Here is a 25,879-nt window from a genome sequence, read left to right as displayed (position 1 = left end):
TCATTTAAGTATATATTCTGCAAATGTTTATGGTCTAGGTGTTAGAATTTGCTTTTTAAATTAATAGTGAGGGGATGAGAAAATAAGAGGTTCCCCTCACCCTAGCACCAACCTCAAAAAAGTTTTAATCACAAATTTTTATAGACTACGGCTACCCAGAAACTAAAGTATCTCCTCAGTCACTCTAATGATTCCCTTTAGACTCAAGACCCCAACAAAGTCCAAACAATTCACAGGAAAAAGTTTTTCATAAGAACAAAGAGAAAGCACCCAACTCATCATAAAGGATTTCAAATTCTGGTAGAGTCATTACTAACTTTTTTTTTTTTTTGAGACGAGTCTCACTCTGTCGCCTAGGCTGGGAGTGCAATGGCGCGATCTCGGCTCACTGCAAGCTCTGCCTCCCAGGTTCACCTCATTCTCCTGCCTCAGCACCCCCGCCCCAGTAGCTGGAACTACAGGCACCCGCCACCACACCCGGATAATTTTTTTGTATTTTTAGTAGAGATGCGGTTTCACCATGTTATTAGCCAGGATGGTCTCAATCTCCTGACCTCGTGATCCACCCGCCTCAGCCTCCTAAAGTGCTGGGATTACAGGCGTGAGCTACCGCGCCCGCCCTGTCATTACTAACTTTTAATCCTCACTCAACTTTTCCTGGGCCAGGCACAGTGGCTCACACGTGTAATCCCAGCACTTTGGGAGACTGAGCGGGGCAGACTGCTTGAGCCCAGGAATTCAAGACCAGCCTGGGCAACATAGGGAGACCCGGTCTCTACAAAAATGTTTTTAAAAAATTAGCCGGGTGTGGTGGCACACACCTGTGGTCCCAGCTACTCAGGAGACTGAGGTGGGGAGGTCGAGGCTGCAGTGAGCTGTGATTACACCAATGCACTTCAGCCTGGGCGACAGACATTGTCTCAAAAAACAACAAAAAATGTTCCCTTGGCAAGTAAACAGTAGGAGAGGAATCTCCTTCCAGCCATGTGGATTGCTGGGAAGAAGGCAATATGCTAATGGTGATCAAGTAAGAAAGTGCTCTCCTATAGCGTATCCTGGAATGGAGACCATCCTTTGAGTATTTTGTATCTGCAGTTTGAGATACTCTGTGTAGAGTTTAGAAACACTTAAAAAGGAGGAATAAATTAACATTTATTGAGCACTTGCACTCATGATGTATGTGAAGTTATTTAATATTCATAATAATACTATAATAAAAAATTGCTATCTCTAGTTTGCTGCTGAGGAAAATTCAATTCAGTGTTAGTAACCTGCCCAAGATTATGAGACTGAGAAATGGCAGAAATAGTACCTGACCTAAATCCAATGGTATAGCAGCCCATTCTTTTCACTACAAATTGGAGGTGTAGTAAACAAAAAATTGCTATCAGAGAATCTTTCAGAGAATCTAAAAACTGCAAGTGACAGTAAAAAAGTAGAGTTTACATTCTGTATAGAAAAACAAAAGTCCTTTTTACAAGTATCTCTGTTAAAGGATTCCTCTCCTAGGCTACAGGATATGTGCAACAGGTACACACAGTGGGCACATGGAAAGAAAATATGTATACTTACCATTGGTAGACAATAAAAACTGAGCAGCATTTTTCTGGGGTAACCACCTAATTTTGTTGATCTTTTCTTCTATTTCTAAACTTTTCAAGTAGTCAAACTCTGGTTCATGGCTCTGGAAGGTGCTGTAAACATTATATTCTCCTCTGCTATGAGACTGGATTTTGTTCTAAAATGAAAACAAAAATATATGGACCATTGTTGAAAAATATTTCAAAATAATCAAATATGTAATCAATTCCAAAGGACCCTGCACATTCTCGATACCCCATTAACTGTGTCTTTATACAATTACATTCTGTTTTTTATATTTCTAAAGGCCTTCAAGGATTAAATGAGAAAACTTAAGGGGGGAAAAGGCTAAATAAAGCTGAATAAATAAGCTCAATTCATTAGGGAAATAATGACATTAAATATGGATCAATTTGATTGCTAATTTACTCTTACGTATTTGATGGTATAGTCTATGAAAAAAACTGATAAAAAAAACTGAGCACCCATAATAAGGAAGTTCATCTAAAAATAATGATAAAGGCTTGCCCAGAAAGAGCTAGATGAGGCACACCTTCTTCCTATGCCCACTTTAGGGTCAACTCCCTGATCTGTTATTTAATATGATGTATTGTCCTTTTCCTTTCTGCTGCCTGCCTTTTGGTTATTTCGCTGCTGAAAGCTTAAAAAAAGAGCTCTTATAAAAGAAGGGATACCATTTGACCCCTACCTCCCACCCCAAGACCACTGTTCCAGACAGCTTTGCTACCAATCAAGTCCATATTCAGCACTACCCAGCAATGGCCCCATGCACCCCCATCAACAACTGCTTACTCGCCTTAAATTCGCTTTCTCATCTTATGAACCTGGCACACACTGATGACTAATTTCATTTAGTATCACTTTGAAAAAATGTAATTTAAGCTATCTCATAAAGGGACTACTTTTGAACTACTCTGGTTAGCATTAATATCTCAGCAAAAGTGAGAATTATAATCATGTTCAGAATTTCATCTTTTGACCTATTATCACACGATTAAAAACATTTTTATAAAAAAATGTGAAAGTCTAGTTCAAAGAACCACCTATGGAAAAAGTTTAAGTAAAAAATAGAATGAGATATTATTGACAGTCAACTATTTTAAGTAAAAGTGAGTTACCCAGTGAAATGTTTAGAACTTCTTGATAATAAAAAAAGCCTATTACTATTCTCCATATCAAAAGGAAACTTCACTGAATCATCTTGAAAGTCTATGTTTTGGGTTGTTTTTTCCAGCAGCCTGATGATCTGGGTTGTTCATTCATGGATGGTTGTATCTGAACCCTTGGACAGCAGTATCAGTTATTAGAGGGCAAGTCTGCCAATGTTAAGAATACATGTCCCACAAAACGATCCACATATCGGGGATACACAAGGGGTAAAAATCAGACTCAGAGCCTTGGTCTCATCACCATACCCATACACAAAATTAGACAGCCTATTCCATTAACATATATAAATACTCCAGTATCACTTTAAAGCTCCACAAATCTTTTACCTAAAATGACTCACCCAGTCTCACAAAGTTTATCATTATAGTCTACAAGGAAACCACAATACCATTAAGCAGGCAACTCGATTTTTAAAATAAATCCTGCATTTTAGACTGGTTTTTCATTTAACACTTAAAGAGACTATAATATATAGTACTATGTACACTAGGGCGTAGAGGGATAGACAGAATCCCCACATTCAAGTAACTTGTGTACGTCAAACTTTAGTCAAAGTAGAAACTGGTTATGGTCTACACAATTAAGGTAAGCAATATGAAGGGCCAAGGGCGAGCCACACATTGTATTTGATGAGTTAAGAAAAGCACAAAACAACAGAAATATTTTCTGAAACAGAACATGAACATCTTCCTGTAGACTGGTGGACAACAACACGGGTCTACTAAACATGGTATCTTACAGAATCCAAAAACAAAATCACAGAGGTATATGGCAGTTTCATGGACTGCAAGAAGCTCCATCTCTTTGCAACAGGAAATAAATTAATGTATCACCAAAGGAGAAAATTCTGTCTAAAAAGCTCAAGATGCCAGGCTGAGCACATGCATTAGCCTCCCCTCTCTCCTGAAACTTTATTAAAATGATCATAACAGAACTTTTAAAAACAAGTCCACAGGACAAAGAGTAATGGCAGAAATGACAGCAGCAGTAACAAAACTGAAGAGACTATAAAACAGATGGGTACAAGTGGTAACTGACAGTAGACCATAGAGAGCTGCAGCAGACTTTTCCTAACACTTTGGGAGGGGATGTTTACATTATAATGATCATGATAGCATTGTTCCCTGCACAAACAAAGTACAGTGAGCAAGCCTGAATAAGAAGACACATAACCGCATACTCAACACTGAGCCACTCAAATGAGAATGCATCAAAATCAAACACAATGTTTTTGTTTTAAAAACCTCTCCTACAGTCATACAGAATTGTGACACATCCTTCAACAATTCATACTGGCTTTACCTGCACGGCATTTTCACCTCCCTCTCTTTTCTTGCTTGCCTTTATGATCACTATGAGAATCATCTTCCTAACCATACAATCTATTTGCATGAAAGTTTCTACAGTAAGTTTAGATGTGCTTTATTCCCCAGCACCTATAACAGTACTTGGCACATATAACAGGCATTCAATAAAGGCTTTCAAAGCAGGACTTAGAATGAGGTATGTCACATACTTTACATACATTACAAACACAGGACACAAAACCAAAATCACACATTTTCAACACAGATGCTAACAGAATTCACTAAAGGACATCATAACCAAGTTTTAAAGCAAAGTCATAAAGACTGTGTACTGGCATGAGGATACACCAATGTGCCAGTGAAACAGAACAGATGGCCCAGAAACAGGCCTAAATAATGACAAAGGTTGCCTTGCTGGGCAATGGGGAAAGGATGGTCTTTTCACTAAATGGTGTTAGGTTGACTATTCATAGGAAATAAAATGAAGCTCGACCCCTTCCCAAAACCACTCGTAAAGTGATTACAGATGAATAAGAGATATAAATGTGAAGGTACAATAATTAAGTTTTAGGATAACATGACCCAAGAGAACTTTTCTGCAATGATGGAAATAGTCTGTATCTGTGTTGTCCAGTATGGTTGCCACTAGTCATGTTGAGCACTAGGCACACACTGAACACCTAAAATGTGGCTACTGCAACTAAGGAAGTTAATTCTACAATTTATTTTTAATAATTTAAATTTATTTATTTACTTATTTATAAGGTAGTAAGGCTGACTTTAAAGAGGGCCATGGAGACAGGGACCACTGCAACAGGGTCTGCAGTAGGGGAGAGAGAACAGACTCAACTCCCCATTAATCTGAATAGCCACATGGATCTAGTAGCTACAGTACGAGTCATACAGTTCTAAAAGATAACGGAAATGTCTTCCCTGGATTTTGGGGTTGAAAAGTATTTCTTATACAGGAAAGAAAAACCAGTAACCCTAAGAAAAATACTGATCAACTGTATTATATTAATAATCTCTATTTATAAAAATATACTATTCAAAAAAATGAAAAGGCAAGTCGCAGAATGAAAAATACTTCTAACAAATGTGTGGGTTTTCTTGTTTTGTTTTGTTTTTTAAAAAAGATGAGGTCTTGCTATATTGCCCAGCCTGGTCTCAATTTCCTGGGCTCAAGTGATCCAACCAATTCAGCCTCCCAAAGTGCTAGGATTACAAGCGTGAGCCACTGCCCCTGGATCCTCCAACAAATGTAACTGAAAAAGAGTTCATCTACAAAAAGTGTAAAGAAAGTCTACAAATCAGTAAGAAAAATGACACACAACACAGAAAATTATAAGAGATTTCGATAGTCACTTCCAAAAGATAACATCCAAATAGCCAATAAACATACAAAAAGCAGCTCTGGCTAGGAGTGGCAGCTCATGCCTGTAATCCAACACTTTGGAAGGCCAAGACAGAGGATTGCTTGAGGTCAGGAGTTCAAGATCAGCAACACAGTGAGACCATAAAAAGAGAGAGAGAAAAAAAAAATTAGTCAAGTGTTGCAGTGCACGCCTGTAGTCTCAGCTACTGGGGAGGCTGAAGTGGGAAGGATCACTTGAGTCCAGAAGTTTGAGGCTACAGTGAGCTGTAAGCGCACCACTGCACACTCCAACCTGGGCAACACAGAAACACCCTGTCTCAAAACAACACAACAACTACTCAATCTCAATGTGAATCACAAGAGTAAGTACAAGGCCGGAAGTGATGTCTCATGCCTGTAATCCCAGCACTTTGGGAGACCGAGGCGGGCAGATCACCTGAGGTCGAGTTCGAGACCAGCCTGGCTAACACAGTGAAACTCTGTCTCTACTAAAAATACAAAAATTTAGCTGGGCATGGTGGTGCATGCCTGTAATCCCAGCTACTTGGGAGGCTGAGTCAGGAGAATCACTTGATGGGAGGAGGAGGTTGCAGTGAGCGAAGAGCACACCAACTGCATTCCAGCCTGGGTGACAAAGCAAGAAGACTTCGTCTCAAAAAAAAACAAACAGTAAATACAAACTTAATTCACACCCACAAAGTGTTAAATTTTAAAAGACCAATAATACAACACATAGCACTGGCAAAGATGTAGAACAGCCATAAAATTTATATACTGTTCACAAGAATAAAATTAGCAGAACTTTTTACTGTGATGTCTGCTAACAGTGAATGCCTACCCTATGGGCATAATATTTCTACTCATGATTGTACAGCAAAAAACATGAGTAAGAATGTTCACAGCAACATTACTCATAATGGATAAACTGTGGATTCCATCTATTCAAAGTTCTAAAACTGCAGGCCAAAATAATCGTTAATAAGACAGGCTCATAAAGGAGAGGAAGGGAAAAGAGAAGGGTTTGTGGAAGCGTGGGAAGTTCTATTTCTTGACCTAAATGTTTGCTATGTAATAATCTGCTAGTATTTTATGTACTTTTCAGTGTATATTTAAATAAAGATTTTAAAATATATACCACACATATGTTGCGGTCACTATGGAAAACAACGTGGAGATTCCTCAAAAAAGCTAAAAATAGAACTACACCATATAATCCAGCAATCCCACTTCTGGATTTTATCCCAAAGAACTGAAAATGGGACCTCAGAGAGGTGTTTGGACAGCCATGCCCATTACAGCTTTATTCTCAAGAGCCAAAAGGTGGAAGTAACCCAATCAATGGTTCCAACAGTCTCTTCGTCTCCCTAACTGGAAGGCAGTATTTCAACCTGAGAAAACATTGACAGTACATAAAACTAAACATTACAAAGTGATATGTACAACATGAGTCTCATTCTGTAAAACAAAACAAAAATCCCCAACAAAACACACACACATCTACCCACCCACCAAAACTAAGCAATATTATTTTCCCTTAAATGAACAAAAAATTAAAAATGTGATAATGACCATTGTTTTAGTGACAGAAAGGCAAAGTCACATACTACTGGTAGAAGTATAAGCTGTTCCCACAAGCCACAAGTTTATTGAACCTTGTCACCTAAGTTATAAGATGGAGTATGTTCTTCCCAACTATTCAAGTGCCCCTTTCTACTCAATGGTTCCAACAGTCTCTTCATCTCCCTGACTGGGAGGCAATATTTCAACCTGAGAAAACATTGACAGTACATAAAACTAAACATTACAAAGTGATATGTACAACATGAGTCTCATTCTGTAAAACAAAACAAAAATCCCTGAGAAAACCACACATACATACACACACACAGGTCTTCATTCTTCATTCCTGTTATGGGATGGTTTTGATTTTATTCTTTGTGGAAATGATACACATTTTTCCTATTTTCTGCAATAAACATACTAAGAATAGTCACGACTTAAAGGCAAACTTCTGAAAGAATTTCACTTAACATTTTTCAACAGCTACTTCTAAATATAAGTAACTCCATTGTGCTTTTACAGGCTAAGTATCCCTTATCCAAGATGCTTAGGACCAGAAGTGTTTCAGATTTCACATTTTTTTCCATATTTTGGAATATTTACATATTCATGATATTATCTTAGGGAGGGGACCCAAGTCTAAATACGAAATTCAGTGGTTTTGTATATACCTTATACATATAGCCTGAAAGTAATTTTATACAGCATTTTAATTAATTTTGTGCATGAAACAAAGTTTTGACTGTGACCCATCACATGAGGCCAGGGGAATTTTCCACTTGTGGTATCACATCAGCATTCAATAAGTCTCCAATTCTGGAATACTTTGGATTTTGGGTTAGGAATGCTCAACCTGTACTAACTTTCTCCTTTCTTAAATGAAACTCTGCAAAAATGTAGGAAATATTTACTTTGCTCCGTGGAAAAAATTTAAAAATTTAAGAAAATAATAAACGTATTTTACTTTGATCTCATATAGCAGAAAATAAATGAATATTTTTAAGCCTCCAAATAGAACCCTACTAAAACTTACTGTTTATTAATGTTCATCTTCTATATAGTGTAAGCAGTCATTTGTTTTATATTTTATAGCAGTATAAAAGTATTTTAAAAGAGTCAGTGTCTTGTGAAATGGGCATTCAGGGACAGTGGCAGAAATGGTACAAAACAAAATTAAATGATATCTGATAACTACTCTCAACACATTCAGAAAATATGGGGAACTTTCTAGAATAAAACAAAATACAAGTCATTCGATGAAATAAACACAAGAGAAATCTCAAAACTTTCTCTAAACTAATGATAATGATAGTCATGGAGCACTTCAAGATTTTGCAAGGCCTTATTAAATTATGTTCAGTAAGTTAATACTCATTCACTGAGTGCCTATTATGTACTATTCTAAGTGCAATTTGGAAGCGTATCAGTCACAATATCCTATCAAAAAAACAACAATATAGTGGGAGAGATATCTGAATGAAGGATACCTGGTTGAAACAATTAGAAAGTCAAATCAAGTAGCATTATTATTTGTCTATAAGATAGTCAAAATTTAAAGGAAATACATAAAATACAATTAATATAATGCTTTAAAACCTAAAGTTGTTAAAGTGCTTTCACTCAGATTATCAAACTAGCTAGAATATCTGTTCTAAAGTATGCTACAGATTAAGTGATAAAGTTACATAGGAGGAATGCTTATTTATTCTACATTTTACACATTACTGAAAGGAATGGAAAAAAAAAAAAACCCTCCATGCACATGCGCGTGGACACACACAAACACCCCACATGAAAACTGTGCCTTGCTCAGATGCTAGCGCTCTTCCCCAGTTCTATCAACAACCAAGGAATGGAGGCAGATCTCAAGGCTCTCCAACCTTGTTTCTCTCAAAATGGAATTTCAATCTAACCTGGACCCTTAAGGAGTTGGTTTCTCTCTGAGAGAAGATTCAGATGAACCCTACCTGGTGTTAGATTAAAAAAAAAAAAAAAAGATTCATTTTACTACTTGTGTCTCTTTCCGTTTGAAGTTCATAAAACATAACAATCCCCTGGATCACGTTTTCTTCATGTGTTAAATACAATTTATTCTCTCAGGACAGGATAACTTTGGGAATTTAATGCAAAAGCAAGTAAAGTTCAAATATTAGTTTCTCTTCCAGATAAGGATCAAGTGCAAATTCTATCATTTAGAAACAACATGATGCAGGTAAATGCATGACACCCCGACATTTGAGGCGCCTGATTTCAGACTCTTCTCTGTGCCTCAAATTGGAGAAATAACAAATAAGATCGGATCAGATAGTCTTCAATGTCCTTTCCACTGGTAACATTCTAATAAGAAAGTCCTCCATACCCCTGATAAATTGACTACAGATGAAGTTCGCTAGAAAATTCCCCTTTGTAAAGGCACAAGTCAAATCCTTCTTAATAACTAGACACTAAGAAATATGCAACAACAACTATTCTGATCAAGTATTTACTTTGAAAGGCTATAGAGAGATATCTGAGAAAGAACCCAATTTCAATACATTTCAAAACCTATCTACACAACTCAACTGTAAGAAGGAACGAATAAAGTAGAAAGACGTTCATCATCCTTGAATAAGACTTTGAAAAGCTAAAATACAGTGAAGTCTAGACACAACTCTGCAGATGACTGATCTAATGTGCATTTTAAATCCATGTGAAAAAATTTCAATAAATAATGTAATAACCAGCTGGGTGTGGTGGCTCATGCCTATAATCCCAGCACTTTGGGAGGCCTAAGTGGGCAGATAACTTGAGGCCAGAAGTTTGAGACCAGCCCGGTCAGCATGGCAAAACCCTGCCTCTACTAAAAACACAAAAATTAACCAGGCATGGTGGTGCACGTCTGTAATCCCAGCTACTCGGGAGGCTGAGGCATAAGGATGACTTGAACCTGGGTGATGGAGGTTGCAGTGAGCTGAGATCATGCCACTGTACTCCAGCCAGGGTGACAGAGCGAGACTCTGTAAAACTAAAATAAATAATAATAATAATAATAATAACCCGACTGGCAATTTGTGAATGGGTGGGGAAGGTGGAAGAGAAAAAAATCACTTCATCACATAATGTAGGGTAATAAAGTCTAACTAAATAATAAATTTAAAAGGGAACAAAAGAATGTTTAAATAATCTGTGGGCAGAAAAACAAAGTAAAATAAAATTTAAAGGCAGCCAATCAACAAAGCTGAAAAACATAATGCCTCGTGAGAAAAAGAGCTGATGCCGTCTCTCACAATATGTGGCCCATCCAAATTCAATAAATACACCACTAGAAAAAGAGGGCATAGAACAAGATGCTTTAATTATTGGGAGTATTAAGGCGTAAAGTAAAACCAAAATCCAATGAAATAATGTATTTTCAATCACCAAGTTGCTACTTTTATTTTTTTAGAAAGAGGGAAAAACACAGTAACTGCAAAGGGGCAGTTGCTCACCTCCCAACCCTGAAAAAAGAGGCAGAAATAAACAATCTAGGAATCTAACAATAGAGACTAGATCAAATAAACATAATTATGTCATGTCATGTCATTACAGAGATGGTGATACAGAAAATTGAATGACATGAAAAGGTATTCACTATACAGTATGTGAGAAAAAAAAATCATACAACCCTAAATTTATAATCAGATATTCAGAAAGACAGGCCTTTGGTATATACCAAAAGTTCTTATTTTTGTTTGGTGGGGTTATACATGCATTCTTTGCCACTTATCCATATTTACTAAAATATCTACATCGAGCATAATGAATTTATAATTAAGAGGGAAAAATTATTAATAATAAGAATACAATGAAATGTTTTATATGTGTGAGGCTAGGGAGAGCACAGGAAGAAGGAAAGGTAAATAAATTCCAAGTTTATTAATTAAATAATTAATTCCAAAATTACTGGGCATTATTAATTTCATAGATTTGGAGTTGTTTTTGGTGGAGAATTTCTTGGGGATAGGTTGAGCATACCTAATCTGAAAATCTGAAACCCAAAATGCTCCACAATTCGAAACTTTTTACTGTCAACATGACACAAGTGGAAAATTTCACACCTGGCCTCATGTGATGGGTCACAGTCAAAACTGTGTTTCATGCACAAATGATTTAAAATGTTGTATAATTATCTTCAGGTCATATGTATAAGGTGTATATGAAACAAATGAATTTGTGTTTAGGACTTGGGTCCCATCCCCAATATATCTCATTATGTACACATGCGCATATTCCAAACTCCGAAAACATCTGAAATTTGAAACACTTCTGGTTCCAAGCATTTCAGATAAGGGATACTCACCCTGTATAAGAAATATGGTTAATTCAAATTTCTGCTCAACGGGTAAAATTAGGTACCCATTGAGCCGATATTTTAAATATTTAAAATACATGATATTTTGCTTTTGGGAAATGTAATACCCTAAGGAGCCCCAAAAGATTAACAGGTAGCTGACAAGAATCTGATGGCAGTCTGGACAGAAATCTGGACGCTAAAAGGCTGAACAAGAAGAGATGGCTGGGCAAATGCATAAATGAATACCAGGACTAGAACCAAGGCTGTTCAACTCTTAGTCCATTTTCCCCTCTAACACCTATGACAGAAAACAGATCACTCAATAGCTCATATTAAAAAGTCTAAGGATCACGTACTTTCCTCATTAGGTATACAGTAATGAGACTGATTTTCCTGTGTGATTTCTTAACAATTAGGCTCATCACACCAAACAGGATTAAAGTTTTTTTAATTTTAATATCAATAGCCAGCATTGTGAATACTCATCCAAATTTATACAGAATTAGCTTTTACCCACTTACCTAGCAGGGTGCTCTTGGAAATGTTACTTATCCTCTCTAAATCTCATTTTATTTATAAATTTGTAATACATCAAGATATAGTAAACATACATACATCTTTGTTATTTTGCTGTGATGATTAAGTAAGATTTAGGGATCTTGGCAGAGGTCCTAGCACATAAACTGCTGCTACTACATCCAGGTCAGAGTGGGCAAAACCATGCAGTAGAAATCAGGATGTGTGGCTTCTGCAGTGAAGAATCACTTCCTTATTAACTGTATGACTTTGGATGGGTAATCTGGTACCTGGGCCCCCAGCTGGCAAAAGGAGACTGCACTACCAGGGGTTAAAAATTGAGGGCTCATGGACACAAGGGTCCAATGACAGAACCCAGGGATTTTATAAGCCTGGATGGGGGGGAAAATGTACACATTTATTTTCACTAACCTCCAGCTAAATTTCAGCATTTCTTTTGATTATGGGCATAGGTAACAAACTGCATATAGTATTAGCAGTTCTTGTGACTCTGTCACACAGAAATGACATTTTAATATCATAATCCAGCTGTTATCCACTTAAAACATATATTACTCAATTATGAGTATTTTGGTAAATTATTTCAACCTTTATAATCTTAAATATTTTATGCAATTTAAACATTCTGGCCAGGCATGGTGGCTCACGCTCAGCACTTTGGGAGGCCAAGGTGGGTAGATCACGAGACGGGTGGATCACGAGGTCAGGAGATCGAGACCATCCTGGCCAATATGGTGAAAACCCATCTCTACCAAAAATGCAAAAATTAGCCAGGTGTGGTGGTGTGCACCTGTAGTCCCAGCTACTCAGGAGGCTGAGGCAAGAGAACTGCTTTAACCCTGGTGGTGGAGGCTGCGCAGTGAGCTGAGATCGCGCCACTGCACTCCAGCCTGGGCAACAGAGTGAGACTCCGTCTCAAAAAAAAAAAAAAAAATCTGAGAAGTCTACAGGATTTACTAGGCTATCAAAGGAATCCATGGGATGACAACAAAAAAGTTAAGAATCCCTAGAAAGCCCTATAAATTTTAGCTCTTACATTCTATGAATGCACCATATACATACATATTCTGATTTAGTAATCTTGAGGAGCAGGATAGAAATCTGTATTTTATTTATTTATTTTTTATTATTAGTTTTTGAGACAGTCTCACTCTGTTGCCCAGGCTGGAGTGCAAAGGCACCATCTCAGCTCACTGCAACCTCCGCCTCCTAGGTTCAAGTGATCCTCATACTTCAGTCACATAGCTGGGATTACAGGTATGTGCCACCAGGATCAGCTAATTTTTTTATTTTTATTAGATACAGGGTTTCACTATGTTGGCCAGCCTGCCCTCAAGTGATCCACCTGCCTCAGCCTCCCAAAGTGTTGGGACTGCAGGCATCAGCCACGGCCCCCAACCCAGAAATCTGCATTTTAAATACATGCAAACATTTTGAGCCATATATAATTTAGAAAGAGAATACTATCATATTAACAATACTATCCATCTTTTGTGAAAAGCATGCTTTTTAAGGTTTCTTCTGTATCCTGTTAAGGAATTTTGGGAATACCACATTAAGAATAAAAAAAGCCAGAGGGTATGAAATCCAAGAAAGTTACCAGCAGCCCTAGAAAACAAAAATCAAAGGCCCCATACCAATCTAGAAAAATTATAAAAAGAAGTGGAAAGAGGTACAACCTCCCTCCTCACCTTCCGCCTTAGCTGTCCCTTTAACCCAGCACCCACACACCCACACTACCTTACAGGGTACATCACAAAGTCTCAGAGAAACTGAAGGTCTGAGCAACCCAACTCAGTAGGAAACCAGCTACTTTGACAACTGCTAATTACCTAATTTGAGCACCCATGGAAACAACAAAAATCCCTAAAACCTAGAGAACATCATTATCCACTTTAATAGCTGTTTGGACTCTTCTCCTCAAAACCCTGTATTAATATTTTCATTAACAAAAAGAATATACCCTATCATTTACTTTGCTGTCAAAAGCTATTAGAAGCTATAAAAATAACATGGGTCACTTATATCGGGTCATGCTATAAAGAACACTGGATTTGTTATCAGAATTTTGGACTCTCACTGATCACATGATGGCTGTGATTACATCAGGGAAATCACTTTACTTGTGTGCCTCAATTTCTTTAGATGCCCTGATTCTACAACAGAGATTCCGTGTAGCAGAATATCTATACAAATATATTAGTTATAACAATGCTATTAAATGACAGCTAAAAATATTAAACAATTATCAGTCTGAAACATACTCAAACCAAATGAAGACCCTCTGAATTGGCTACTCAGTTTCTTTATATTACGATTGGGAAATAAATGGACAGGCAGCAAGAGGACACAGATACCCGCCTGGATCACAGGAAGGAGACTAGCTACTTCTGAAGGGTAAAATAAATGAGGCAGACAATGAGGGGTTACAGATGTCAAAGTCTGATGTGCCAAGTTCTCTGTTGCTGTTATATGATCTCTTCTTCTTCCAAGTAAAGACAATAAAAATGAGTGGGTGGAGATATTTTGGTCTCCGGTAAAGTCAAGTTGAAGAAGGAACCCTGCCACTAGGTAAGAGAATAAAGCCACAACAGATCAAATGCCAGTGTATTCTGCAAACAAGGCTAGCACCCTCATCAGAGTCTAAGAAACATTAGGCACCAGTGTACTCTGGAATGAACATATAATAGTTGGATTGAAAATCGGAGACCCAAATCCTAATCTGATTTTTGCTACTAAATGAAGCAATATAACCTTGTTAAATAATTTGGATTTTATCTACAAATTAGGAAAGGACTATTTCTTTCACTTTTCAAACTGTAACACTATCTTACAGATATATACATGTGAATTCATAAAATCTCATTCTATTACATTAGGTATTGAAACAAAGGTGCCTCTAGATGTGAATTCATAAAATCTCATCCAATTACATTAGGTATTGAAACAAAGGTGCCTCTAAGTGTCAAGTATACATATTTATGACCAATGACATAGATTCTGAAGACAATACTGTATTAGAAACTCTAATATAAGACAGGGCTTTAAAATGTAGAAAATTAAATAGGCAAAACACACCAAATTAATAGTCAAGATCAAGTTTCAGAAGTGAAGAGTCAATCACCATCATCATCTTTACTTAATCTATCACTTAAAAACATGCTGATATTTACACCACTAAGTAATTCTCAAAAGACATGTTACTGAGTTTCTACAAAACTCTCTGTCTAGAATTCTTAAATATAGTTAAGAAGAATGAGACACACGAAAAGGAGGTCCAATTTTTCCTATCAATGGCCCTTCCCAAAAAGTTATTCTGCTCATTTCTTCTTACAAGAAAATGTAGTTAAAATACTAGCACTTTAGAATCTTCAGTGGGATTTCAGAAAAGAATCACGGGAAATGATTATCTTTAAAATAATTTTGTCTTATTTTCTAATATAAGTAAATGAGTAATTTCAGTAACTATTAAATTTGGAATTTAATTACAAATTAATGTATTACTAACAACCTTTAGGAAAATACTAAATACTAATATTCTGACTACATTACTAAACCCATATTAAAACAAACATTTCCCCCAATTAAAAAAATTTTCAGCCATTTTTTCCACACTTGATTTTGACTTGGACAACAAACGACCACAGGAGATGAAAATGACTTCATTCTCAGGCAAAATAGTTCCAAATTAGCTTTTAATTGACAAACTTGTATTTTAGAATTGACAATGACACAATGCCCTCATTAAAAATGAAGACTTTCTGAAACCCTCAGAATGTTAAGCCTAGGGCAAAAACAATTTTTACGAGTTTTTCTCAAACACTTTTCTTTAAAATAAAAGTAAAGTGTAGAGAGTCAATAACTTTCAGTAAAAAATACATTCAAGGGCAGAGAACACCTATGGGAAGGTCTGCTCTAAACTCTAGATAAAAACTTTCACATTTTGGTTATCTAGCATGAAAAACAGCAAAGAATACTGAAAAACGACAGGCCAAAAGTTCAGGTTCTGCTTGTTAGTTCTGCCACTAAGTAATAAAGTAGTCTATTTATATCTTGACTTTCCCGTTAGTAAATAAAGGGAAATTATAATGAAATTATAATGTAAGGTTCCATGTCAACTCTAAGTATGTCAAGATTCTTATGGTCGAGTTTTTGGCTACTTAAAAACAGAAAACTGATTTAGCCCCCCACTTCCCACGAGACCATTCTTTGTCAAGCAAAGCTTGAGTCTTATTTTCATATTTTCTTCCAAACGAAAAAAATAATAAAAGACATATTTAGTGTTTGTGCATCTTCTAATCAGACACTATTAATCATTTCTTTTAAAATTAAATTACCTACCTCACTGGGGTGTTGTGAGGATTAATTCATTAGTGTTTGTAAAGCACTTTGAGATCCTCAGGTCAAAGGCGCTATAGAAGTGCAAAGTAGTAGTATTATTACTAGATTCTTTGCTTATTTAAGGAATTTCACAATCCTTTAAAACCTAACTCTGTGTTATGATTTAGACATGTATTTGTAAAACCCTGCAATTTATCCACATTACTTTAAACTTTTTAAATATATTATAAATAGGGGCAGAATGTTCCAAAACAACTGATTTTAATGGTTAAACTCTGATCTACAAATGGAAGGAGAGAATGAATAAGAAAAAACCAAGTGTGACAAATTTTGTTTAGCAAAAAATTTTTAGTGAGAAATCTGGTCAATTAAATTTAGAAGTGTGCCTAAGTTGTAAGAAAAACAAAACAAAAGCCCACTTTAATTACCGATTCTGCAATTTTCTTTCTTCAAAAAGCTAGCACTGCACTTTTAAGTTACTTTACATGCATGTACATGCAACTGTCATTTAAACCTTTACATTTAAATCATTGTAACAGTATTATTATGAACTGACATCAAAATAATTGAGCTGCTTTTTCTTTAAACTAGCCTCTCACCCCTCAATTGTACAAAGTAAACCAAGCATTGAGAAGAAGTCAAAGCAACTTTGCTTTATGGAGTTTCAAAGGAAAAATTATAATGAAGGGCCAAGGCTTCAAAACCGTTAAAATCTTGGATTATTCCATCACTTTCCACCCCCTTCTCTAATCAAGTATTTTTACAATTAGTGTTATGTTTTTAAACCAAAACAACATACGCTCATGTACACACATGCACACATACAAAGCTAAGAGAACCAGAGCTGTCTATATATTGGACATTGTATTCAATAAACACACACTTCTTTTAAAATTCCAACATCCTCTGATGAGATTCTCCAGTGCAACACAAGCTCTAGTCCTAAGATCAAACTGAAATTTAGACAATAAACTTTAAACACTTACCTCCTGCTCCTGTTGAAAGATGACAACTCTACCACCTTTATCTCCTGTTGCTAGTAATTCTCCAGAATGATTAAATTCTACTGTAGAAATTATATCTGCTGTATAATTGAGACAAAACAAAAAAAGATATTAGTTTTTCTTTCCCGACTCACTAGTTTCAGAACTTAGCATGTTTTCCCAAACATTCCAAGTCTATGAAGTATATCTTTGAAGTACATCAACCACCCATCAGAAATAACATGAATCTAAAGTTCTTTCATAAATATTTTGATCCACTAATAAAAATTCTCCTCAGAATAAACCAGTATGAAACTATTTTAACAGAGAATACAACAAATACTAATTTATTAACATTTCACTAAATTTGTGAATGCAAAGAAATCAACAATTTGTGAATCATTCTGATAGCACCCTTAAACATTATCTTGCTAATTTTCTTACATACATTTGATAAGCTTGTTTATGCAAATGCAAATAATCATCTATAATAAAGGCACATATTACTAATAAGGAGAGGGAATTTTAAATGTAAAAATACTTTTACATGGAATTTTAAGTCATAAATTCAAAATCATGGCTTCAAACAAGTGTTTGCAAATAGATCCCGCTTTTTTATAGCAGAAATGCTTCGTGCTATGTGCCTTCAATGTGCACGGCTCCTCCAGCTCCCCTACACTGCAGGATCACTAGAATCAGTCACGTCACATGGATTCTACCAGCTCAGTGCTGACTTCACAGTCATGATCAAAGAAAACTGTCAAGTTTTTTTTCTTGGTTTTTCACACTAGAGCCCTTTTCCTAAGAAAAAAAGTCTAAATTACAGAAATGGGCATAAGATAGAGCAGTAACATGGTAAAATTCATCACTGTGTCATTAAGAAGTTCTTCACTATAAAGCATTAAGCTGAATTAGAAAAGCCCCTATCATATGCATTTAAAATAAATCAGCTTTATAAAAGAACAGACATCCTCTGGTCTACAGAAGCTCACTGTTAAGAATTTAAGAATCTGATGATACACATACTTTAAAATTTTAAATTTACTGACATGTATTTTACCAATAACCTATCCAGCACTGCATTTCATAATTTTCTTTTAGCAATTTTTTAAAGCCCAGATTTTGAGAAGGTTTCTTTTCTTCCTCCGTTGTCTAGGTCCAAGGCATTTAATCTTTTTGAACTCTTTCAGAATCTACCAAAAGTTACAAATGCTCTCCCACAAAACTGCACATATTTAAGTGCTCATAAAAATGTGCATATTATCTCAGACTGTTTGGACAACACCTCAACGCCAGGTTAAAAAACCCCTGGCTACACCACGGTGGTTACCTAAGTAACTGCTTACCTAAGTAACATAAAAGGCGTAAAACTGAATATACTGGGCTAGTACATAAAGCCAAACACCAGTAAGTACTGAGAAGTCATTTGATTAGGAGTTCTGTACTATACTACTGACTTCTACAGCGAATAAAGGATTAAAAATATACAAAGTCCCTGCACTTAAAGCACATTAGAGTACAACTGGGGAGTTAAGTAGGAGCAAACAGTAGTAGACAAAAAATATTGAATCAAATCTGAGGGTTAGGCTCTAAAATCAAATAATAATACAAACATACAGAGTCAAGATTATCTTTAAATTCAAATCCCTCACACAGACACCCTGAAGACACAAATTCTTTCTCGTAAGTCCAGCTCAATTTTCCCTACAGCATTGATAATTTGCTGGGTTTTTTTTAGCCTAACCATCAAATGAACTAGTTAATTTGAACATGAAATCTTGCTGTACCAAAATACCTATCTTTGATCTCTAGAATATGCTCTCAGCTTGGTGAAATGCTCACATCTGAAACCAATACCAGACTCATTCTCCTGTTCAACTCAGTGGAATAATGGGCCGAGTTGCCCATTACTGATTTTATCTCTTTCCCAGGTCCAAGTTGTTGCATCCACCTAAATTAATTACAACTCCTTGTCAGGCTGATGAGCTGTTACAACTATCACTTAGTAAAGAGATGTCAAGGACCATGGCGTGACTAGCCTGACTACACTCTCTGCTAAGCAGTAAAGTTAGACAGGTAGGTTTGGTGCAGCATGGACTTTTTTTTTTCTTAAAAGAGTCTTTAAAAAAAAAAAAAAAAGGCCTTTTGACCAGGCTGGAGTGCAGTGGTGCAATCACGTCGAACTTCTGGGCTCAAGCAATCCTCCCACCTCAGTCTCTTGAATAGCTGGTACTACAGGCACGCACCACCATACCTGGCTAATTTTTAAAAAATTTTTTGTAGAGACAGGGTCTCACTATGTTGCTCAGGGTAGTCTCAAGCTTGTGGTCTTCAGTGATCCTCCCACCTCAGCCTTCCAAACTGCTGGAAGTTTGCAAGCGCTACCATACCCAGCTGGGCTCAATTTCTAATAAGGAAGAAACCTTAATATTCCTTAAGTGAACTGAACACATAAAACCTACAGATGATTAAATCAGTAAGGACAGCATTACAGTAAAACAACTGAGATTTGAGACTGAGGGGTGGGGTGGGAAGGCACATTCCACGCCAATTTATTATTTTTTGAGATGGGGTTTCGCTTTGTTGCCCCAGCTGGAATGCAGTGGTTCAATCATACCTCACTGCAGCCTTGACCTCCTGGGTTCAAGCAATCTTCCCATATCAGCTCCCCAAGTAGCTGGGACTACAGGTGCGGACCACCATGCCAGTCTAATCTTTTTATTTTTATTTTTTTATAGACAGGGTGTTGCCATGTTGCCCAGGCTGGTTTCGAACTCTTGGCATCAAGCAATCCTCCTGCCTTGACCTCCCAAAGTGCTGGGATTACAAGCATGAACCACAAAACACAACACCCAGCCCTTACCTATTTTATTATGAGAAGACAGAACAAGAATCAAGTAATGATTGTAGGTACAATATTCCAAACTGAAGACAGGGGACTCTCACAACCAGTTATAATGTAATCACTGAACATGTGAATGGAAGAGGAAGGTGAAGGGTGTGTGGGGAGAAGAAAAAGACTTGATTGCAAGATGCAACAGAAACAAGACATTTGCTCCAATAACATATCACTTCTTATGGCAGGAACAAATATTTTATGATGACATTTTTAGCGTACAGTGATGTGGTATGTGTTTAGCAGTGAACTAGTTTTGTAGCAAAGGTAAAGAATTTTAAGAGGGACCCTTGTGTAGGGTGAGGAATCCTAGAAACAACTGGCCCAAACAGCAAGTGGCTGGATATCAGGAAAGGACAAGAACCAAAGATTTACACCACAAAAGTCAACTCACTGTAAAATCCTTGAGGGAAATAAACAGTAGGTACATGGATTACCAATTTTTAGATTTTAAGACACTGGTGTTTGTTACTATTTATCTTGCCAAAAGCCAATAAACAGAAAGTTTCAGAAACAGCCAACCAAGTCACTTTTTATCTGAATAGTGTAGAGTAATTTTATTTTGGGGAGGCGTAGATGGACAGATTCATGGTCTCCTTGCTGCGATCCTTATACCGCATATATTTAATGTAATCATATTTCTGGTAGGAAAACTATTTTCCTGGTTTGTAAAACAGAATTTAAATATATCACTACGTCATGGTGTTCCTTCCTCCTTTCTCCCTTAAACAAAAGAGAAGAAGAGAAAGATCATATACAGTTACTCACTAAATCTCTAAGTTTATGGATGATGCTTTGAAAGCTCTTCTAAGTTGTGAAATGCCAATGTCTCACAGTCTCACTGGGAATATGACATATAAAAATGATGAAATAAGAAGGGAGAATGAATTCAAATTCCGCTCATAGACCAAGAAAAACATCCAGGAATGAGTTATAGGGAGCACGCTGAAGCAGCTTTGTACCGTATGTGCCACTGCATACCGGCATGCCAAGAATGGGGTATGGTCTTGCCTGGTGCTGCAGAGCACTCAGATCGGTAAGCCCTAGTTGTAAGCATCCTCGGCTGTGTATCCCAGTGTGCCATACAAACATCGCTGCTTTTTAGGAATGCCATGACATGCAAAAAGTGAGGAAGCACAGTCCTGCAAACAGGGATACCATTTCATGCTACACCCAAACAGGGCTGGCTAAATACTGGTATCCAGGTTTTTAGAAAATAATCTACTCTTAGAAAATATTCTTCTCATGTTCTGATACCCATATGTAGCTAGCGGCTACCAGACTGGACAGCACAGGTCTAAAACATTACAGAGTGGATACTGACTGTTTTTGTTTTTGTTTTTTGTTTTTTTTTGAGATGGAGTCTCACTCTGCCGCCCAGGCTGGAGTGCAGTGGCGCGATCTCGGCTCCCTGCAACCTCCGCCTCCCGGGTTCACGCCATTCTCCTGCCTCAGCCTCCTGAGTAGCTGGGACTACAGGCACCTGCCACCACAACCGGCTAATTTTTTTGTATTTTTAGTAGAGGCGGGGTTTCACCGTGTTAGCCAGGATGGTCTCAATCTCCTGACCTTGTGATCCGCCTACCTCGGCCTCCCAATATGCTGGAATTACAGGCGTGAGCCACCGTACCTGGCCGGATACTGACTTTTATTGCAAACCCAAGAATGCTGGAATTTGAGAATTCTGCACCTTTAAACAATGCACTGTGTATCATGTTTTTTAAAAGCAAAAACTGACATCACTGTCAGAGCTATCATATCGAATTTGTGCATACTTTAGTATAGTACATCAGTTGAGTTATATTCTCACAAACCACCACCACCAAAATGCCAAAGAACAAACAACTTCTTTAAAAGGAAAAATCTGTCCTATGACCAATCACGATGTTATTTTACAATGAAAAATGCCTGTATTAATCTTACAAAAGAACATTCTAATACAGTTAATAAAGAAGGACCTTTCAGAACATTAGTCCACTGCCCTACTATGCATTAAGTCAACCCAGCAATTTTAGATACACATTGACTTCCAAATTGTGCGATATAAAGGTAGTATTTAAAAGGCATAAGAATATTTTTGTTAAAAAAAAAAAGTAATGTAATGTTCTTAAATTTTATCTATACACTATTAATGCAAACCAAGGGATTGGTAATTTATTATACAGAATGAAATTCTTACTTTTTCCACCCCCTCTTTCTAAACTGTCAGCACCCAGGCAGGTTTCACTCTTAGAAGGTGAAATAATTGCTTTCTTTTGTGAGTGGAAGAGCAATTGGTAGTGGGAATGACAACAGTGTCATTGGTCGGTTTTTACTTTATAAGGCCGTTTCCTTATTGCCACCTATCTTCTGTTTCTTATGTATTATAAGAAACACAATAGAACACATACAGCCAAAGGTTCAAAAATGTAACTCTCAGTATAAAAATCAGCAAGGGGAAATTCACAAATAGTATATATAAATGGGTGTAACAAATAATTACTATCCATTAAAAGACTAAATTATTAGTAGCCTTGGCATTCTCTAAATACCTCAGCTCTTGTGTTGTGAGGCACTTTATGGAGTCACTCTTTGATTTCATAATTCCACTTGAGGACTATGTCTCAAATAAGTGATCTGAAAGAAATTAATCAAAGTGCAAAGAAGGTTATAACTGTATTACCTATATAATTTTTAATACAGCTGAAGGTATTTGAAATACTCAATAGTTAAGAAATACATTGTACCAAAGCTGTCAAATGAAAACAGCAACAAAAACAAAAAAGACAAAGAAATACAAAAGTAACCTCTAGTCACAGGTTGGAAAACTACGGCCCACAACCTGTTTTTGTAAATAATTCTTTAATGGAACTTAGCCATGCCCATGAGTTGAATAGACGGCACAGACTGAAAACATTTACTATCTGGCCCTTTGCAGAAAATGTTTGCCAAACTCTGCTTTATATTAACTGGATACTGGCATTAAAATAACACAAAGTCATATCAAACTAATGCCAAAGCACATACAGATGTTACAACCAAAATGTGCCAAACATTGTGCTAAGTGGGCATTTATTCTCTCTTAATCTTTATAACATCACTGTAATATGCATATCATTTTCAATGTATAGAAAAACAAATTAGAGTGATTAACCTGCCTAAGAAAAATCACACAGTGATCAACTGTCAGACTCAGGACTCATATTTAGCACTATAGGGATAAGGTGGCAGCACAGAATTCTATAAATCTCTGGATGATGAAAAAAGGGATAATGTGTAAGTATTCAGTTTATTGCCTCTTTTTCATTGTCAAAATGTCTGTGTTTAGTAAAATATTTAGAGCCAAGCAACATCAACTTTATACTACTTATTAATGACCACATTACAGTTACTGCCTGTCCCTACAACTTTTAAATATTTATTCAGCATCTGCTACATTCAAGGCACTGGGTGATACACATTCTAAATTCTGCCCCCTAATGTGGCTAAGAGAAAGCACTGTAATCCCTACAGATGAAGCATTAACCAATAAAGGATTCAGTAAATGCTTAAGAAAAATCAAAGGAGTATCCTAAGGCAAAATAAACAATTACAGCATGAATTACAAGACATAAGGACCAAGTTAATATGCAAATGCCCGTTTTAAAAAAATAAAAATAAAGGAGGGGAGGAAACAACTGAGAGGAATAGCTTAAGTATTTTTTTTCAAAAGGTATTTTGATTTCAATTTGTATCTTCTTTTTTTGAGACAAAAGAGTCTTGCTCTGTCACCCAGGCTGGAGTGCAGTGGCACGATCTCAGCTCACTGCAACCTCTGCCTCCCGGGTTGAAACAATTCTCCCTGCCTCAGCCTCTTGAGCAGTTGGGATTATAGGTATGCACCACTACACCCAGCTCATTTTTTTTTGTATTTTTAGTAGAGACAGGCTTTCAATATGTTGGCCGGCTTGCTCTTGAACTCCTGGCCAAGTGATCCTCCCACCTCAGCCTTCCAAAGTATTGGGATTACAGGCGTGAGCCACTGCGTCTGGCCTGTTTAAGTATTTTTAACCATCTGATTTATAGATTCCTGAAAGTGCCATTTGAAACAGCTGATGTAGGATCCATTCCTTAAGATGCTGACAAACCCTATTCTGTTATTTCCCTCAATATAATTAGGCTTTACAGTGAAATAGCAACAATGTAAAAGGTTAAAACTCATAAAACACTCTAAACATTGCTGTAGCAAATAAACAACACTGAAAATCCAGAAATATCTGTTTCATGCAACACAAAATAGCATAAATCTTAAGATAATCATGAAGTGTGTGAAAATTCTATTGAGTAACCACTATTTCTTAAAATTCTGTATTCCAAATACTGCCACAAAGGGCTGCATTTGTGTAAAGAGCAAGTATCTACAAACAAATGGGGTTGCCAATGTAGTATTCTAATACGAAATTAAATGTTCATACCTGGAAGAAAATGCTCTTGTCAAGCTGGCTATAATAACTCGTATCTTTCTACAAATAACATTTGACTTCCTGTAAAGCTCTACTAGGTAATCAGTCTCCTCTACTTTTTGTTATATTTCAGTAAAAAAGACAAAGACTAACAAAGAACACTAAGACTACATAAACAAAGGTATTCAGAAAAAGTACCCAATAAAAATGTGTGATTTTTACTACTACTACTTTCAAGAGGTTAAAGTAAAAGATAAAAATCAAAATTAAAAATCTGATAACTGGTCTTGTTTCTGGCCACAAAGGAGTTAAGATAACCTGAATTTATTGTCCTGCTGTGAAAGATTAGAAAACTGAATAGAATATATGAAACAACTGTTTTTCAGACAACGGACAATGAATGTGGGTTGGAGACTCTTAGAAACGAAAAGAAAGTGATCCCTGTAGTAGCTCTTGCTTACTGACTGGAAGGACCAAGACAGCATGGTGAGAGTTATGAAGAATCCAGAGGCCAGAGGTTAAAGCAGCTACAACGTAAAGGCAGAGTACCCCAAAAAAGGTATCTACAGGCTGCTCACTTAGAATCTTTGGCTGAATACTGATCTGGGCATCTATGAAGTGACATGAGGCTCTGAAAAATTAGGGTGCCCACCAGCCAGAGAAGAGAAATCCCCACCAGCAGGTAGAGTTCTCACAAGAGTGTCACACCTTAGTAATCAGGCTAAATCAGCACTAAAGACTAAACTTGTCCTAACAAAGTTTAACAACAAACATTTGATCCTTGGAAAGGATCAAATCTATCCCAAGTGTCTCAACTATGTGCTAGAACAAAATCCAACACTCTACAATGTAAATTCACACTGTCTGGTTTCCAATCCGAAATTACCAGGAATATAAACAAGCAGGAAAATACAACCCATAATCAGAAGAAAAACCAGTGTAAACAGAGCCAGAAGTGACAAAAATGAAAGAATTAAGGTCCTAGCAGACACGGACCAAAAACAGCTTTTGTAAATATGCTCCGTATGATCAAGAATAAATCATGGCCCAGGCACAGTGGCTCACGCCTGCAATCCCAGCACTGAGGCGGGTGGATCACTTGAGGTCAGGAGTTTGAGACCAGTCTGGCCAACGTGGTGAAACCCTGTCTCTACTAAAAAAACAAAAAAATTAAGCCAGGTGCTGTAGCGTGCTCCTGCGGTCCCGGCTACTCAGGAGGCCGAGGTGGGAGGATTGCTTGAACGTGGGAGGATCACTTGAACCCAGGAGGTGGAAGTTGCAGTGAGCCAAGATTGTGCCACTGCACTCCAGCCTGGGCGACAGAGCCAGACTGTGTCTCAAAAAAAAAAAAAAAGAATAAAGAATAAATCATCAA

The 25,879-nt window shown here is 36.9% G+C and overlaps 1 protein-coding gene across 3 annotated transcripts in view; it reads right to left on the bottom strand.

Annotated features, from left to right (window-relative positions):
- The window catches only part of PPP2R2A (protein phosphatase 2 regulatory subunit Balpha), an 80,180-nt gene that overhangs the window by 14,866 nt on the left and 39,435 nt on the right, over positions 1–25,879 (bottom strand). The window contains exons 3-4 of one of the 3 annotated variants that reach the window (XM_003823562.6): positions 17,191–17,288; positions 1,573–1,738 (exon numbers count right to left, since the gene is read on the bottom strand). In XM_003823562.6, the coding sequence (XP_003823610.1) occupies positions 1,573–1,738; positions 17,191–17,288 (264 nt within the window). Of the gene's footprint in view, positions 1–1,572; positions 1,739–16,204; positions 16,276–17,190; positions 17,289–25,879 lie in introns of those variants that run through there. The other 2 variants (XM_008977201.5, XM_063606672.1) reach the window with 2 other exon arrangements.

Source organism: Pan paniscus, chromosome 7 (assembly GCF_029289425.2).
Source record: "Pan paniscus chromosome 7, NHGRI_mPanPan1-v2.0_pri, whole genome shotgun sequence".
Lineage (NCBI taxonomy): Eukaryota > Metazoa > Chordata > Mammalia > Primates > Hominidae > Pan > Pan paniscus.
The sequence above is the reverse complement of the archived record's forward strand: the minus strand, read 5'-3'. Positions and strand labels throughout refer to the sequence as shown.